This window comes from Hemitrygon akajei, chromosome 5, assembly GCF_048418815.1.
Source record: "Hemitrygon akajei chromosome 5, sHemAka1.3, whole genome shotgun sequence".
Lineage (NCBI taxonomy): Eukaryota > Metazoa > Chordata > Chondrichthyes > Myliobatiformes > Dasyatidae > Hemitrygon > Hemitrygon akajei.
This window is the reverse complement of record NC_133128.1, coordinates 86198617-86213185: the sequence shown is the minus strand read 5'-3', so window position 1 is coordinate 86213185 and position 14569 is coordinate 86198617. Positions and strand designations below refer to the sequence as shown.

Here is a 14569-nt window from a genome sequence, read left to right as displayed (position 1 = left end):
AGGGTATGCACAAAGACATAAATGAAAGATAATTTCTTTTTCCCCCCACAGCCACCAGCACAACTGTAAAAGCAGAAATGTACCCAGATGATTTAGAACACAAACTTAGAACATTACAGCACAGTATAGGCCCTTCGGCCCATTATATTATGCTGACCATTTAATCTACTCTAAAAAAAATCAAACTAACTCTTCCCTCCTCTATATCCTTCTATTTCTCTCTCATTTATTTCACTGACAGAAATCTTCCACCAATCCACCTCATCTCATATTATTTCAGGTTTTAACATATTCTCAAGACACTACCAGAAAGAATTCTGCAAGATTCCACCAGGAATAGTGTGCTGGAGTCATTAAATTTGAATATTGGGCATGAATAATTAAAATGAAAGCATTTATATCTCACCTTTTTCGGTTAATTCTGGTCCTCTCCCTCTTCCTCTGGCCGCTCTTTCACTCCTGGTTTCGCCACGTCCATCTCCCCTGATCTCGCCACGGCCGTCACTCCTGGTCTCAATGCGGCCATCCCCCCTGGTTTCTCCCCGGCTATCAGTCCTGGTCTCACTCCGGCTGTCAGCTCTAGCCTCGCCACGGCCATCTCCCCTGGACTCGCCACGGCCGTCTCCTCTGACCTCACCCCGGCTGTCTCTACTGGTCTCGCAACGGCTGTCAGCTCTAGCCTCGCCACGGCCGTCTCCCCTGGACTCTCCCCGGCCATCTCCCCTTGAGTCGCCCCGGCCATCACCCCTTACCTCACTTCGGCTATCTCCCCTCATCTCGCCCCGGATGTCCCCTCTGGTCTCACCCCGGCCACCTCCCCTGGCTTCACCCCGGCTGTCTCCCCTGGTCTCCCCCCGGCCGTCTCCCCTGGTCTCCCCCCGGCCGTCTCCTCTGGTCTCACCTCGGCCGTCTCCCCTGGTCTCACCCCGGCCGTCCCTCCTGGACTCGCCCCGGCCGTCCCCCCTGGACTCGCCCCGGCCGTCTCCCCTGGACTCGCCGCGGCCGTCTCCCCTGGATTCGCCCCGGCCATCTCCCCTGGATTCATTCCTGCTATCAATCCTGGCTTCATTTTGACGATCATTCTTTATGTCAGTCCGGGAATTTTCATCCCTGCCATGGCCCCGACTATAACTGCGGTCCTCATAATGTTGTTCGTCTTTTCGATGGAAATCTCTGCTATCTCGATAATCGTGTGTATCGCGGCTAGATCGTGATTCTCTCCCATCTCGAGAATCTTTGCTCTCTTTGTAATCTCGTGTGTCTCTTGTATCACGAACTTCACGAGATTCCCTGATCTCTCTGCGCTCGGTGTTATCTTTCACTTCTTTGTAATCCCGATTGTTTCTGTTATCACGGGTTTCCCTGCTTGTCCGCTCGTCCCTTTCATGGAGTAAATTCTGATCCAGATCGTAATCTCGCCGGTCTCGACTATCCTTGCTTTCCTTGTCTCGTTTTCCTCTGTTCCCTTAGAGGAAAATATCTACATTAATATCTAAACAAATTATGCCATATTAATGAGTTGAAGAAAAAGCCAAAGTAGATTATTAATGCAAATGATACCAAGTAATGAAGCAGTGAAAACCTAATACGCTCAATGGCTGTGTATTAAGACAGCTGTAGCAAGAAAGCCTTTAGATAAAGCAACACTGATTTAATTGACAGCCTGCCCTGAAGCAGTTCACCCCTTAGTAAATTGATACAATTAATGTTTATAAAATACACAAAGTCCAGAGACAAAAATGTGAATTTTACTTATTAATTACAAACAAATTGACACCATACGATTCTATGAATTTAATGTCGAATGATCTAATGTTATAGCTTCAAGGTATTAAAATCTGCTAATTTTATGTTTACTTAGAATATTAGGGTACAATTAATCCACAGCAAGCCAGAACTGGAAATCTACTTTCAAGTACTTCACTCAACAAAAAGGCGAGGGAAGTATATCAACTAGCAATGAAGCACAAACTTGAAGGATTTTAAACAAGAAAATGTCTTTCACTAAAGGGCCTACTGTCAATCGATAGTTTGCTGAATCTATAAATAAATGTTTTGATGAACTTTTCAACATTCAAGGTTCACCTAAAACTGTGAGAAACCCTAATACAAGACTAAAGTAAAGGATGAGTTTCATGGAATACACATGCTTTTTAAATAAAGCATTCAACCTTCCACTTCATGGTACCGCCTGAAGAATTAAGGATGTAGGCAAGTTATTTTATAGCTGATTGTTATTTTTCTATCAGTTTTAAAAATATTTGTTGTTGTTGAGTGCCGTTGAGTTGTCGTCGACTCATGGTGACCCTATGGATAGTGTAGTTGTTCATAGGGTTTTCATGACAAGTAGATTGCCAGGCCTTTCTTCCGCACAGATACTGCTGTTACGCAGGTTTGTACCCGGCCAGATTCAAACTCAGAACCATCCACCTCTGGTCCAGAACTGATGCCACTACTCCACCAGCTGGGGTAATACATACAAGGGTGTAATGTATTGGATAAAATATCCATTTACTACCACATTTATGAGAAACAACCTTCATCCTATTGAAGGATCATTTTCCTCTTTGTCCATTTCGCCTACCTCAACAAGAAAGGAGTTCATTATGTAGACAACTGCAAGTTTGAACTTGTCTCTCTTTGCATATTAGCAAGTTACTAAATTTACAAACATAGAAATTTTCAATGTCATATTATTTAAATGTCGCAAGTAATCAAAAGTCAAGGATCACTAGGAATTGGAACATTTAAAAAAGCAAACTCACACTCAGTTAAATCTTCCACAAAAATGAATGTTTTTTACCTTCCTTCTTCTCATGATATAGCTCTTGTAATGGTGATTTTTCTTGCTCGTGTTTGCCTTTTTCCTTAACAGAGGACCTATGCCTAACAGGACTTTGCTTTCTCTGTGGAGATGAAGAACGTTGAGTATATGGTGAAGGGGATCGCTTTCGAGTGAGAGACGCTGAGCGCTGGTAGGACAGTGAAGTGGAACATTTGTGTCGGGGAGACGATGATCTTCTTGTTACAGGTGAACCTGACTGAGACGATGGAGAGTGTTGTCTGGATACAGTAGGAGTTTGGTGTCGTCGCTGAGAAGAGGGTGATCTGCTAGAAAGGTAACATTTGAAAGAGTCATCTATACAAAGCATTTTTAAAAACAGTTGCCAAGTACAACCAGTCTTCAGGTTATGTAAGTTTCTAACAACTGTCAGTAAGCCAATTTCTCCCAAGTCAGAAACATCCACTTCCTATAATAACCAATCTTGTATCACTCTATGTACACTTGCTATAATTCTTTCTTTTCATTAAATATTTACCCTAACACTACCCATAATGAAACTACGGGAAAATACACTGTATCCAGTAAGTCATAACATGAAACATTATTAGTACTGTAGCTTGAAAAATGTTTTAAAAATGTACGGAAGAATCATGTTGAGGTCAAATCATTCATATGTGGGGAGTTCCTGTAGTATAGTAATTTTAGCAGATACAAACCTAGCCTATTTGACACACACTTTCAAGATATTACTCTAATAAACATGTTCAAGACATACTTCCACCACATTAACATGTTTCCTTAAGCAAGGAGATCAGTATTGTGCATAGCACTTCAGATGCGATTTCACCAGTGTCCTATAATTGAAGCATAATCTTGATAGTTGTGTATTGAATTCTTCTGAAATAATAATATTGTTAGATTTTCAATTACTTGCTGCATTTTTAAGGGCCTCGGCTCGATGCGGTAACTGTTTATTCCTTCTCATAGATGCGCCTGACCTGTTGAGTTCCTTCAGCATTTTGTATTTTCTTAAAAATGTTTTCCAAAGAGACACGTTCTCAATTTCCCACATCTTAATCCACTCAATCTAACTATCTATTCCCCTTCCTTTTCTCCTTGTATCTCTCTCTCTCTATATATATCTTTATGTTATTAGCAAATTTTGCAAACATGCTGATCATTCAAGATGTTTATAAAACTTGACAAGTTGAGGCCCAGCATGATTTCTTACCAACCAAATAGAGACTGATTTACAGTGCCTTGTAAAAGTATTCAGCTCCCAACCATTTGCTGACATAAATGAGTATTACATCCACAATCTGTAAATCACATGCTCTTCCCCCACCCATAGTAGATTCCAAAAAACAGGGAAAATTGTAAAGCATGAAAATTCAAAAGCTGAAATTACAGCCTCTTGCAGCCTTTACAACCAGTAGTCTTTTCAATAAGTCTCTATTAGCACGATGATGCAAGATTTGCCCATTCCTTCTTGCAAAATTGCTTAAGCTGCGCCAGGTTAGTTGGGGTGCAGTGGTGGACAGCAGTCAGGACTCTGACTGGGCCACTCAAGGACATCAATTTTCTACATTTGAATCTACTCAGCAGTTGCTCTAGTAGTGTGCTTTGGGTCATGGCCCTGCTGAATGAAATGGTCAGGGTGGCGAGGAGCGAGATGGTTCAGATCGCTGCTTGAAATGGCAGAAGCGGATACTCAGATGGAGAGTTAAGCACCAGGCAAGATTGAAAGGGTCACGGTGAGGGGGTCTGAGGTGAGGTATGGGCCAAGTAAGATCACTGCTCCACGAGGTTTACCTGGCTCTGCGACGAACTATGGGTCTTGGACTCTGAGGACTTCTGTTCAGAAACACTATTTGTCTGCGGTTACTGTTTACATGATACTTTCTTTTCATTGCACATTGGGTGCTCCATGTTTTTTTTTTATTCTCTGCATATTGGGTGTTAGACAGTCTTTTTTCATATATATGGGGTTTGTTTTTGGGTTTCTTTTTTCTGTGACTGCCTGTTAGGAGACGAATCTCAAGCTTGTATAATATATACACACTTCGATAATAAATGTGGTTTGAACTTTGAAAGACAAACTTCCTCCCCAGTTTAAGATTTTTGGCAGAGGATAGCAGGTTTTATCCAGGATCTGGCTTTTCTGTATTTAGCAGCAATCATCTTTCCATCATTCCTGACCAGATTTACAGTCCCTGCTGCTGAAAAGCTTCCCCATAGCATGATGCTTCCTCCACCATATTTTACGGTAAGGATAGCGTTAGCTGGCTGATTCGCAGCATTACATTTACGCCACACATACTGCTTAGTATCGAGTTCAAATCAGTCTCATCTGACAAGACCTTCTCCCATATCTTTACAGCACCTCCTAAGTGACGCTCTGCAAAGTCTTTACAGGCAAGGATATGCTTTTTTTTAAGACAAGGTTAAGGCCTAGAGATTGTGGAGCCATGAACTTCATCTTCATTGCAGCCACTATCTTCTGCTGCTCACTCAGAGTGACTGTTGACACCACAGTAGTCTCTCTTACAAACACCATTCTTCGCCGGTGAGTAAGTTTAGAATGGTGGCCTGAGCTAAACAGCATGGCAGTGGTTTCATATTTTTTCCACAATGGACTGCAGAGAGCTTGGAGGTATGTTCAGTGCCTTTGAGATGATCTTGTACCCTTCCTCAGATTTGTGCTTCTCTATCATTTCCCTGACTCACCTTGAATGCTCTCTTGTCTTCATTTTGGTTTGGTCTGTTAAAAATCTACCATACTGTTGGACCTCAGAGAGAAAGAATATTTATACAGGTGACCCTCCAATTTTCTATATCAACAAATTGGGTGAGTTGGTAAGGTAATATACAGTATTGAACCTAAGGAAAGTTAGTGTAGTAATTACAAAGGGATTGAATATTCTGTCAGCCTCACTATTTTGGTTCTTAATTTCTAGTATATTGTTAACAGGTTTTGAATTTTTCTTTTGATTTGACTCAAAAAATCCTACTTTAATATACAGTATTTTAAATTTAGATGATCAGACAGTAAAATATGAACATAGTTCTGGGGGCTGAATACTTTTTCAAGGCACTGTTCGTCTACTCTATACAGTCAATCAATGCCAAATGTTACCTTCTACACCATGACCTTTTAGTTTTTGCCAATGATCTTTGATGTGGCAATTTATTAAACCTCTTCTGGAAATTTATGTACAGCCACTCTTATCTACAGCACTTGCAACTTCCTCAAAGGACTACAATACATTGGTTTTTGTCAAAACACATCAAATACCTTGAATATTCTGATTTGCCGACTATAGTATCTTTAACAACAGTTTCAAACATTTTTCAAATGTTCAGTATTAAATGGAGTCACATTTAATACCCTTGAATGTGCAGCAGCCCTTCTAGAATCTTCAGAATTTTTAAAGAAAAATGGTTACCTTGTAGTTTAATTGGTCAGATGGGTGTAATTGGGGGATGTGAGCCTGTTGGACCAGAAGGGTCTGTTACCGTGCTATATTTCTAAATAAATAAAAATAAATTTAACTCTGTAATGACGAAGAGAAAAAATTCTCTTGAGAAATATAAACTTGTTATTCCATCTCTCAAAAGTTTAAAATAATTTTTTAATGGATTTATTATTTTGGGCAGATGCGGTTCATCAGCCGTGGTTGGCAGCTCATCTAGGAAAAGGAAAAATCTGATCTCAAACCTCCACTGCCTTGCTGCTGTGCCCACTCATGGGGAAAGCTTTGGGAGTAAACCACAAGGAAAAAGCTGGAGCTGGGGTCCCAAAGGCAGTCTATGTTGAGTTTGAAGTTTACTGGCATTTCCTGATGGTGCCGAACTGTATTGGTCTTTGCAGTTCCTTTAGATTCACCAGCTGCATGAAGAAAGGAGCCTGCTGCATGGGCAACAGTTTGTTCTCCACATCGTACTGCCCTTGCTTGCGTACTGGCTTGCCAATCAATAACGTAGACAGCTAGGACTCAAAATCATTGTCGATCCCAGCCAACGGAGGCCTACTATAAGATTCATTATCAGTATTTCTTAATCAGAACACAGAAACCAAAATTTCAGATGCAAAAAGTTTTTATTGAATTTTATTGAACTACCTTATCATTGATTAAAAACTATATGCATTGCACTTAACTCATATACCTAAATTTAAAGATCTACGGAATTAATCAACTATTGAAACCAAATTAATGATAACCCTTGTTTAACCACCAAAGGAAATTTATACAGCATAAATCTGTTATTTTCCTTCTGAAGCACTAACTTGGAAATTTTACAGGAAGATAGTAAGAAAGGATAAGCTGGCAACAGTATCTCAGCAACTCTCAAATATTTAGGGTTAGGTTGTCAATTTGTGGGCAAGAACGCAATGTCCCTGTTGTTCTTCTCATTGTCTGAGATTATTAGCCTCACTGCTAACTTCTATTTTGATCCAATTCATGTCTCTATTCCCCAATATAATCCCACATGACTTCATACACCCTTTTGGGTTTATACTGCAGTGTTCTGGCAAAATATTCTATTGTTGAAAGGATATTACTGAAGCATCAGTCAGAGGGTTAGGGCTAATTAAAACATAAGGCCTCAGTCACTCAGACTGAATTTGCTTTGATGCACGAAGACTTTTGAGTTCATTGCCTGAATAAAGTGGCCAAATCTTGTGACTCCTCAGCGTCACACTGGAGAATTATTACCTGACATCAGCGGAGTCAGTAAAGCATAGACTTTAGGTGATAAATGGTGAAAAAGGATATTTTTTAAAAATTACTTAAGTTTAGAACTATCCAAATCATTAAGTGTTTCATACATTTTGTTTAGTTTATTTTAGGTTTTAAAGTTTTTAAGCTTCTGAATGTCAAGGATATTTAAGTTTGTTAAAATTAATTACAGCATTGAGAGAAGATGAAACTCCACCCATGACTTTGCCTTCCTCATCGAAATGTGTCAATTGCCATCCAGTTCCTTTTGTTAAGATTCAGGAAGCTGTGGGTATTCACACATAGTGGGCGGTGATTCCAGACAGCGAGCTCAGTGTAGCATAACTCAGCCTCCCATTTTCAGTTGTCAGCACTGGAGGGGACCAATATGTGGATGAGTGTAGATGGAGACCCTACTCCCATTTCTATCATGTGACATCGTATTGATTCTACTGTCATTTATCCTGTTAGTTTCTTGGATCTGTGACTCAGGAAAAGTCTTTCTTAAAGAAAAGCCATGTACAATGAAACAATTACAACAAGTTTTTAAAAAAAATATTAATTTTGTTTTTTTTTTGGAGTAGCACTATGATTTTATTTTTTTATTATTATAGAACACTTTGATGCCTTATCACACAAATGAGGGGGAAAAAACTGTTCCTCACTGCTTCCTCTACATTCTATCTTCCAGTCAAAACCTATGCCTGATACAATCAGCCTGATTAGGATTAGTTTCTTTGTTGTACGCAGATATGCCTAATCACTAATTTGAATAAACACCAACCTAGTTTTGGATCCAAACCTATTTAATAATGCTATTGTGCATACATAAAAAATTCTGCCAATAAATAATATGCACACATTATAAGCTTTTTTTATATTTCAAAATAATTTGTTAGAACCATCATTGCTACTTGCTTGTGGATACTATTTTGAGCATTCTGTACCTGTGACGTGGAGAGAAGGAATGCTTTCGAGAAGAGGAAGAAGAAGTTGACTTAGGTGGAGCTGGAGAGGCTGATTTTCTCCTTGCTGCTGGTGGGGAATATTCTCTGGAACGAGAAGAGGTGCTGCCAGATTGTTCTTCCGGACTTATAGACCTCTTCTGCCTACGAACAGAAGAGTGATCCCTGAAAGAAGAACAAGACAAATACCTAACCTGCAGTGGTATACTGTATCAGTTCTTCATTCTATCTGCAATGGTTGACATTATCCATCCATTAACTAAACTATTCATAATTTTCTACTTACTTTCATCTGTGCAAAATAATATTAGATTTTAAATGCCTACTTCAGTGACAACTTGTATAACAACACGATTAGAAGTGACGAAAATCAAAAAAAAAAATACATTCAACATTTTTGCATTATCATTCAATCAAGAGAAACAGAAATAAGTATAAAGCACTCTTTGGAAGGTCATTCTGATACAATGCAAGGAAAAGGTACCCAATCTGCATTAAGAGATTAAGTGGTCTCTAATACTTTGATCTTTTTTTCATTTTGACAATATTTTTGTGGTGTAGGCATCTCACTCAGTTCTGCAAATTTTATGGGTATTTAATATATAACTGTATCCAGTGATACGAAGCATAAACTGCAATAACTTGTGTTTGGGCACCTGTTCTTTGTTACAAAATTACTTAATTTTAATATAATTCTGGTTATTTTTCAAATTTCTAAGGCCTGACTCTTCCCCATTTTTAATTTCCTTCAGCTTTATAACCCTCAATAATCTCTGTACTCCTTCAATTCTATCCTCAGTCATTTCATTACTAGCAGCATGGCTTTAGCTGCCTATTTATTTTGGAATTCCCTGTGTTAACTTTTTAAAAAATCTTTTAATCCCTCTTCCTCTTACCCCCCCCCCCCCCCCAAACAAACCACCCTTTAAGACGCTCCTGAAAACAACTCCTTGATAGTTTTTGGGCAAAAGTCCTAACATCTTGTAGATCAACTCAAATTATGCTTGAAAGTTTTGTCATGTAAAAGATGCCTACTGGAAAGCAGACCAATGATACAAAGTAAAAGGTTCAAATGTATAATAAATTCCTAAAGAATTGTTTAATGAAATAGAAAATTAATCACTTGATCCCAAGGTTCGTAGTTTAACAAACTATCTGCATTTTGATCTGATCAGGGGTCATAACAGACACTTAAGTAGAAGCCAATATTTCCAGAATCAATCCGGATGGACACCTCTTCTAAATTGTTGCAAATTAGTTGTAAAAACATGAGAATATTCATCTTAAACATACAAAGTTAAATTTATAAACATTTTCTTAATTTTGAGCAACATTTAATTCAAATACATCCTTATTTTGAACTGGAAAGCTCAGGAAGGAGTTACTTAGTTGAAGTTCTCAGTCTTCAGTACAGCACTGGGAGACTGAGCTTCTGCTTACATATGAGCACACAAAGCACACTGAACTCAAATCAGGAGTCAAATGCAATTAGAAATCAAAAGGAAGATATGGCTAGAAATATGGAAGAAAACAGAAAATGCTGTTGGGCAATAACTGTGAAGGGAGAAAATGAGTGAAAGTTTCAGATCAGTGACATCCCTTAAAAATACAAACAAAAGGTCTTGGATTCTAAATCCACACATCTGCCTATCTCATTGACTGCTTCTATGTTTATTTTTTTCTGTTTCTGTAATTTGGAAGTGAGTTGATTTCAAAGCTATTGTTTTTTTTGGAAAAACGTGTAGCTTTACAAAAATTTGCTAAACATAGTGATTTTTTTCTAGTAAAATTGTCTTCATGTGCAAAGGGTTCCAATACTTTGATATTTTATGGTATCTAAGTAAAAGCAATATAAATAATGTACTGGAATTAAGTTTAAATAGAACAGCACCTCTATGTACAACAAAAAAATGCCTAATTTAACCAGTGCTGAGTTATGCACAATAACCATGACAGATTAACTAAATATTGTAAAGGGAAAGGAAAATTTTAACAAAAAACGGTATTAAGCACAGTATCACTCACCTGTGTCTTTCTTTTTTCTCTTTATGCCTTTCCATATCCCTTCCTCTTTCTTTACTCTCTCGGGCTTTTTCTTCAATTCTGTCTTTTGTTCTTGACTTTTCTTTATGCTTTTTTGTTGCTAGTATCTCTTCATGAATAGGGGGTGGTGGACTTGGAGTACGAGGTCCTTTCTTTTTACCCTGCTGTACTTTTAAAGATTTTCTGGAAAGAAAAGTCATACATTACTTATAACAAAGGTACCCACATAATTTAAGTAAAATGTGCCTGTCTTAGCTTCAAAGATAAACACTTCAGTAGGAATAGTGCCCTTTCAAGAAACAATCTATGTATTTTTTTTTAAATGTCACTGTGGCGAAAAGCTTATTTTGTACACTGTTCATAAAAATCATTATTTCACAGTGCACTGAAGTTGAACAAGGTCAAATAATAACAATGCAGAATAAAGTGTAACAGCTTTAGAGAAAAGGGCAGTGCAAGACAACAAAAAGATGCGAGATTATAATGAATTAGATTGTGAGGTCAAGAGTTCAATTTATCTTACTAGAGTATCATAAAGTTAAATAGTCTTATAATAATGGGATATAAACTATCCTTGAGCACAGTGGTACATGCTTTCAGAAATAGCCATTTAGTGAAGGAATAAAATCTATGCATGCTTAAAACATCACGTACAGAACAATGGCTAAAGCAGTGGTTCCCAACCTTTTCTATGCCCCATACCCCTAGAAATTGTTTGATTAATGTTTGCACCCCCTACAAAAGTAATATCACATTTGAAGATGAAGAAGTCTAATTTCTAATTTTTGAACCACAAATTGAACCACATACAATACTGCAGGTGAACAAATTGAACTTAAAAAAATAAGCTATTAAGTCAGTGCATAAAATGCAAATATAAATTGAGCAATTAGGTTCTAATTTATTCAGAAAAAATTGTAAACAGTAAAATCAGTCCCAATTGTGAACATAAAATTCAATGACTTCTTTGCTCCTGCTTCTCATTCATGATTTTGTCAAAACATGGAACTTTCTTGCTGACTGCGATCCACAGGTCTGCCTGTGGATTCAGGTGATTCCTAGATTTTGTCTTGATTGACAAAAGAGAACTGAATCCAGATTCACACAAGTATGTTGTTGCAAATGGAATGAGGACACGGAGTGTTTTTCCACCAGGTCTTGGGAACATATCTAGTGCTGCGCACCAAAACTCCTCCAAAGTCTTGCTTTCAAATTGCATTTCAAGAGCTCGATTTGTCCTTAAATCAATAAGATCTTCCTTCAGCTCTTCATCATCTGACATTTTCTCCAAGTTGTAGGAATATGGATTCATGGTCCATTCTTCTGAAATCTTCAGGTCTCCAGCAGCAAAATATCCATCAAATGATTCTGACAGCATTTCCAAATGAGCCACAATTTCTTCACGCATAGTAAGAGTTATGGATCCAGCATCATCAACCATCTCTTCTAGTGAAGGAAAATTTGAGAGACTGCCTCTTTTCATCCTTAGACGTAACTTTTCTTTGAAGGCATTCAACTTTTCACAAGCCTTCAATATGTTAATCCCTTTTCCTTGAAGAGAAACACTCAGGTCATTCATATGAGTGAAAATGTGATTCCATTGCCCCAACCAGATCACATTCACACTCCTCCAGAAAAACTTTGATTTCTTCCCACATCTCAAAGAAGCGGGTTAAAGCTTGTCCTTGAGACAACCAGTGGACTTCTGTGTGGAAAAGCAAAACTGAATGCTCACTTCCCAGATCCTCACAAAATGATTTGAAGATGCGATGGTTCAAAGCACGCCCCTGATCCAGTTGATGATCTTCACACAAGTATCAAGGGCTTTCTTCAAATTTAGAGGCAATGTTTTTGATGCCAAAGCATGCCATTGAAGAAAACAATGGGTAACTTGCAAGTCTGAAATCAATGCAGAAAAGCCAGATTTATTTCCAAGCATTGCAGGTGCCCTGTCAGTGCACACAGACCCAATGACTTTGATATCTAAATCATGTTTGGCAAAGATGTCTTTCACCAGCTGCATCACATCCTTTGCAGTTGTGCTTGTTTTCAGATCTTTACAAAACAGGACATCTTCCTTCACAGCACCATCATTGACACACCTCACTAATGTGATAAGTTGACTACAACTGGAGACATCAGTTGACTCATCCAACTGAATAGAAATTTTAAGAGGACTAGCTCCGACATCTGAGATGACTTGGTCCAAAATACCTTCACTCAAATCACTGATTCGATTGTGAATGACATTATTTGATAGGGGGACCTGTTCAAATTTTTTCCTTGCTTCTTTGCCCAGGATAATTGTTGCCATTTCCAGTGCACATGGCTTGATGAGATCTTCCACAATTGTATGGGGCTTCTTGGATTTGGCCACTTTATATGCCACTTGGTATGAAGCAAGAAGGAGTGGTTTTTCAACAGAAACAAAACCTAATTTTGGAAGAGTTCCTTGTGAATCAAAACGAGCTCTTTTGATTTTCAATTACCCAAAATCATGTCCTTCAACATCAGCTCTGCCATGCTTGTTCTTGAAGTGCTCTTGAAGCTTGAATGGCTTCAGATTTGAGTTGGAAAACACAACGCTACAAAGAATGCACTGGGGTTTTTGCAAGCCATCATTTCCTGTTGTGCAAGTGAAACCGAAGCACACATAGTCATCATTCCATTTCCTTCTTTTTGACATGATGAAGGGTTAAGGGTAAAGAGAAAATTATGAGCTAATATGAGAAAAACTATCTGACCAAGTCAGGAATGACCCCTTTACTCAACCAGACACGTCTATAGCAAAGTATCGTGAGAAATACGCTTTCAAATATTATATTACGATTTTATCTGCGGTTACGCCAAGATAAATCGTCAGGTGGGAATGCTACGGGAACGCGACACGACTTATTAGGCTACTCTGTACTGAATTTACACACCTATTTCCGATGAATACCGGAGATATGAACTCCCATCACACGATTCAAAGTCCTCGCTGCTAACCATGATACCTCCTCAACTAACACAATTTAAAATTATCAACGGTTCAAGAAAAAAAACTTTATAAGAGAAAAAAAACCTTTGAAATTCAAAAACTTCTTTAATGACTTCAGCTGCTTTTAAAATTTTATAATTGAATAATTTACCTACTGTCTGCGGGTTTGGTTTTAACGCAAAGTCGTTATTCGATGGTTGATTTGGGATGTATAAAGATTTTGGCATTATGAGATTATTTTTAACTCTGAGATGTAACCTTCTAGCTAACATTGATGAGACTCCTCAACTCTGAGGTGTAACTCCCAGGTAACACTGATGAGAATCCTCAACGCTGATTTGGGCGGCGGGAGACTGGAGTGTGCTTAGGACAAACGTTACTACCACTTCTCAAGGCACACTGGCAGCTGGCTGAGTGATGACTCGTGACTTGTCACTCAAGGACACAAGCCACTCTTTGTCGCACCCCCTGGGGTTGCGGGCACCCCAGGTTGGGAACCCCTGGGCTAAAGCAATGATTACAAAATTAAACTAATGTTGAAAAGAATAAATCATTTTCTTATTTCTGGATTTCTCTTAGCCAACTATACAACATGAGACTAAGGCTTATTTGAATTTCAATTTGTAGAAGTAAATTATTTAGTTCTTAGTATTTGGCCATTTTTAATATTTTCTTGTTTCATTTGCCTTTGCAAAAGAATTACCAAAATGTTTTCTGGATTGAATTCCATTTGTCATGTTTATGCCCATCAAATCATTCCATTGATATCTTTCTGAGTATGAATCACTCTGCTAGTCTTGAGGCGGCATGGCACGGCAGCAGCGGCCTTTCAGACCTGGTGTTACTTTAATTTAATTTTCTATTTTAAGTTTGATACACAATTTTCGATTAGGGCACATGGATAACAGAGTGGCTATCTACCATCGCCAGATACCACTACAATACAGAGATCGCCCAAAAACAAACCTCCACAAAGATCTGCTGGTTGAATTACGCGACATCGGCTGGCTGAGGGGAACGGGCCTACAATTCTCGGACTTGCCTGATGCTAGGAGCTGGAGATGGAGATGTTGAA

General features: G+C 38.6%; 1 protein-coding gene across 6 annotated transcripts in view; it reads right to left on the bottom strand.

Moving 5' to 3' along the window:
* The window catches only part of LOC140727954 (zinc finger CCCH domain-containing protein 13-like), a 119145-nt gene that overhangs the window by 55373 nt on the left and 49203 nt on the right, over window positions 1-14569 (bottom strand). For 5 of the 6 annotated variants that reach the window (XR_012098975.1, XM_073045961.1, XM_073045963.1 and 2 more), the window contains 4 exons: window positions 10497-10697; window positions 8454-8636; window positions 2804-3111; window positions 407-1465 (listed from right to left, as the gene is read on the bottom strand). Coding sequence is in view for 5 of the 6 variants with exons in the window: in XM_073045961.1 (XP_072902062.1) it covers window positions 407-1465; window positions 2804-3111; window positions 8454-8636; window positions 10497-10697 (1751 nt within the window). In the remaining variant the exon portion in view is untranslated. The remainder of the gene's footprint in view (window positions 1-406; window positions 1466-2803; window positions 3112-8453; window positions 8637-10496; window positions 10698-14569) is intronic. The other variant, XM_073045964.1, reaches the window with a different exon arrangement.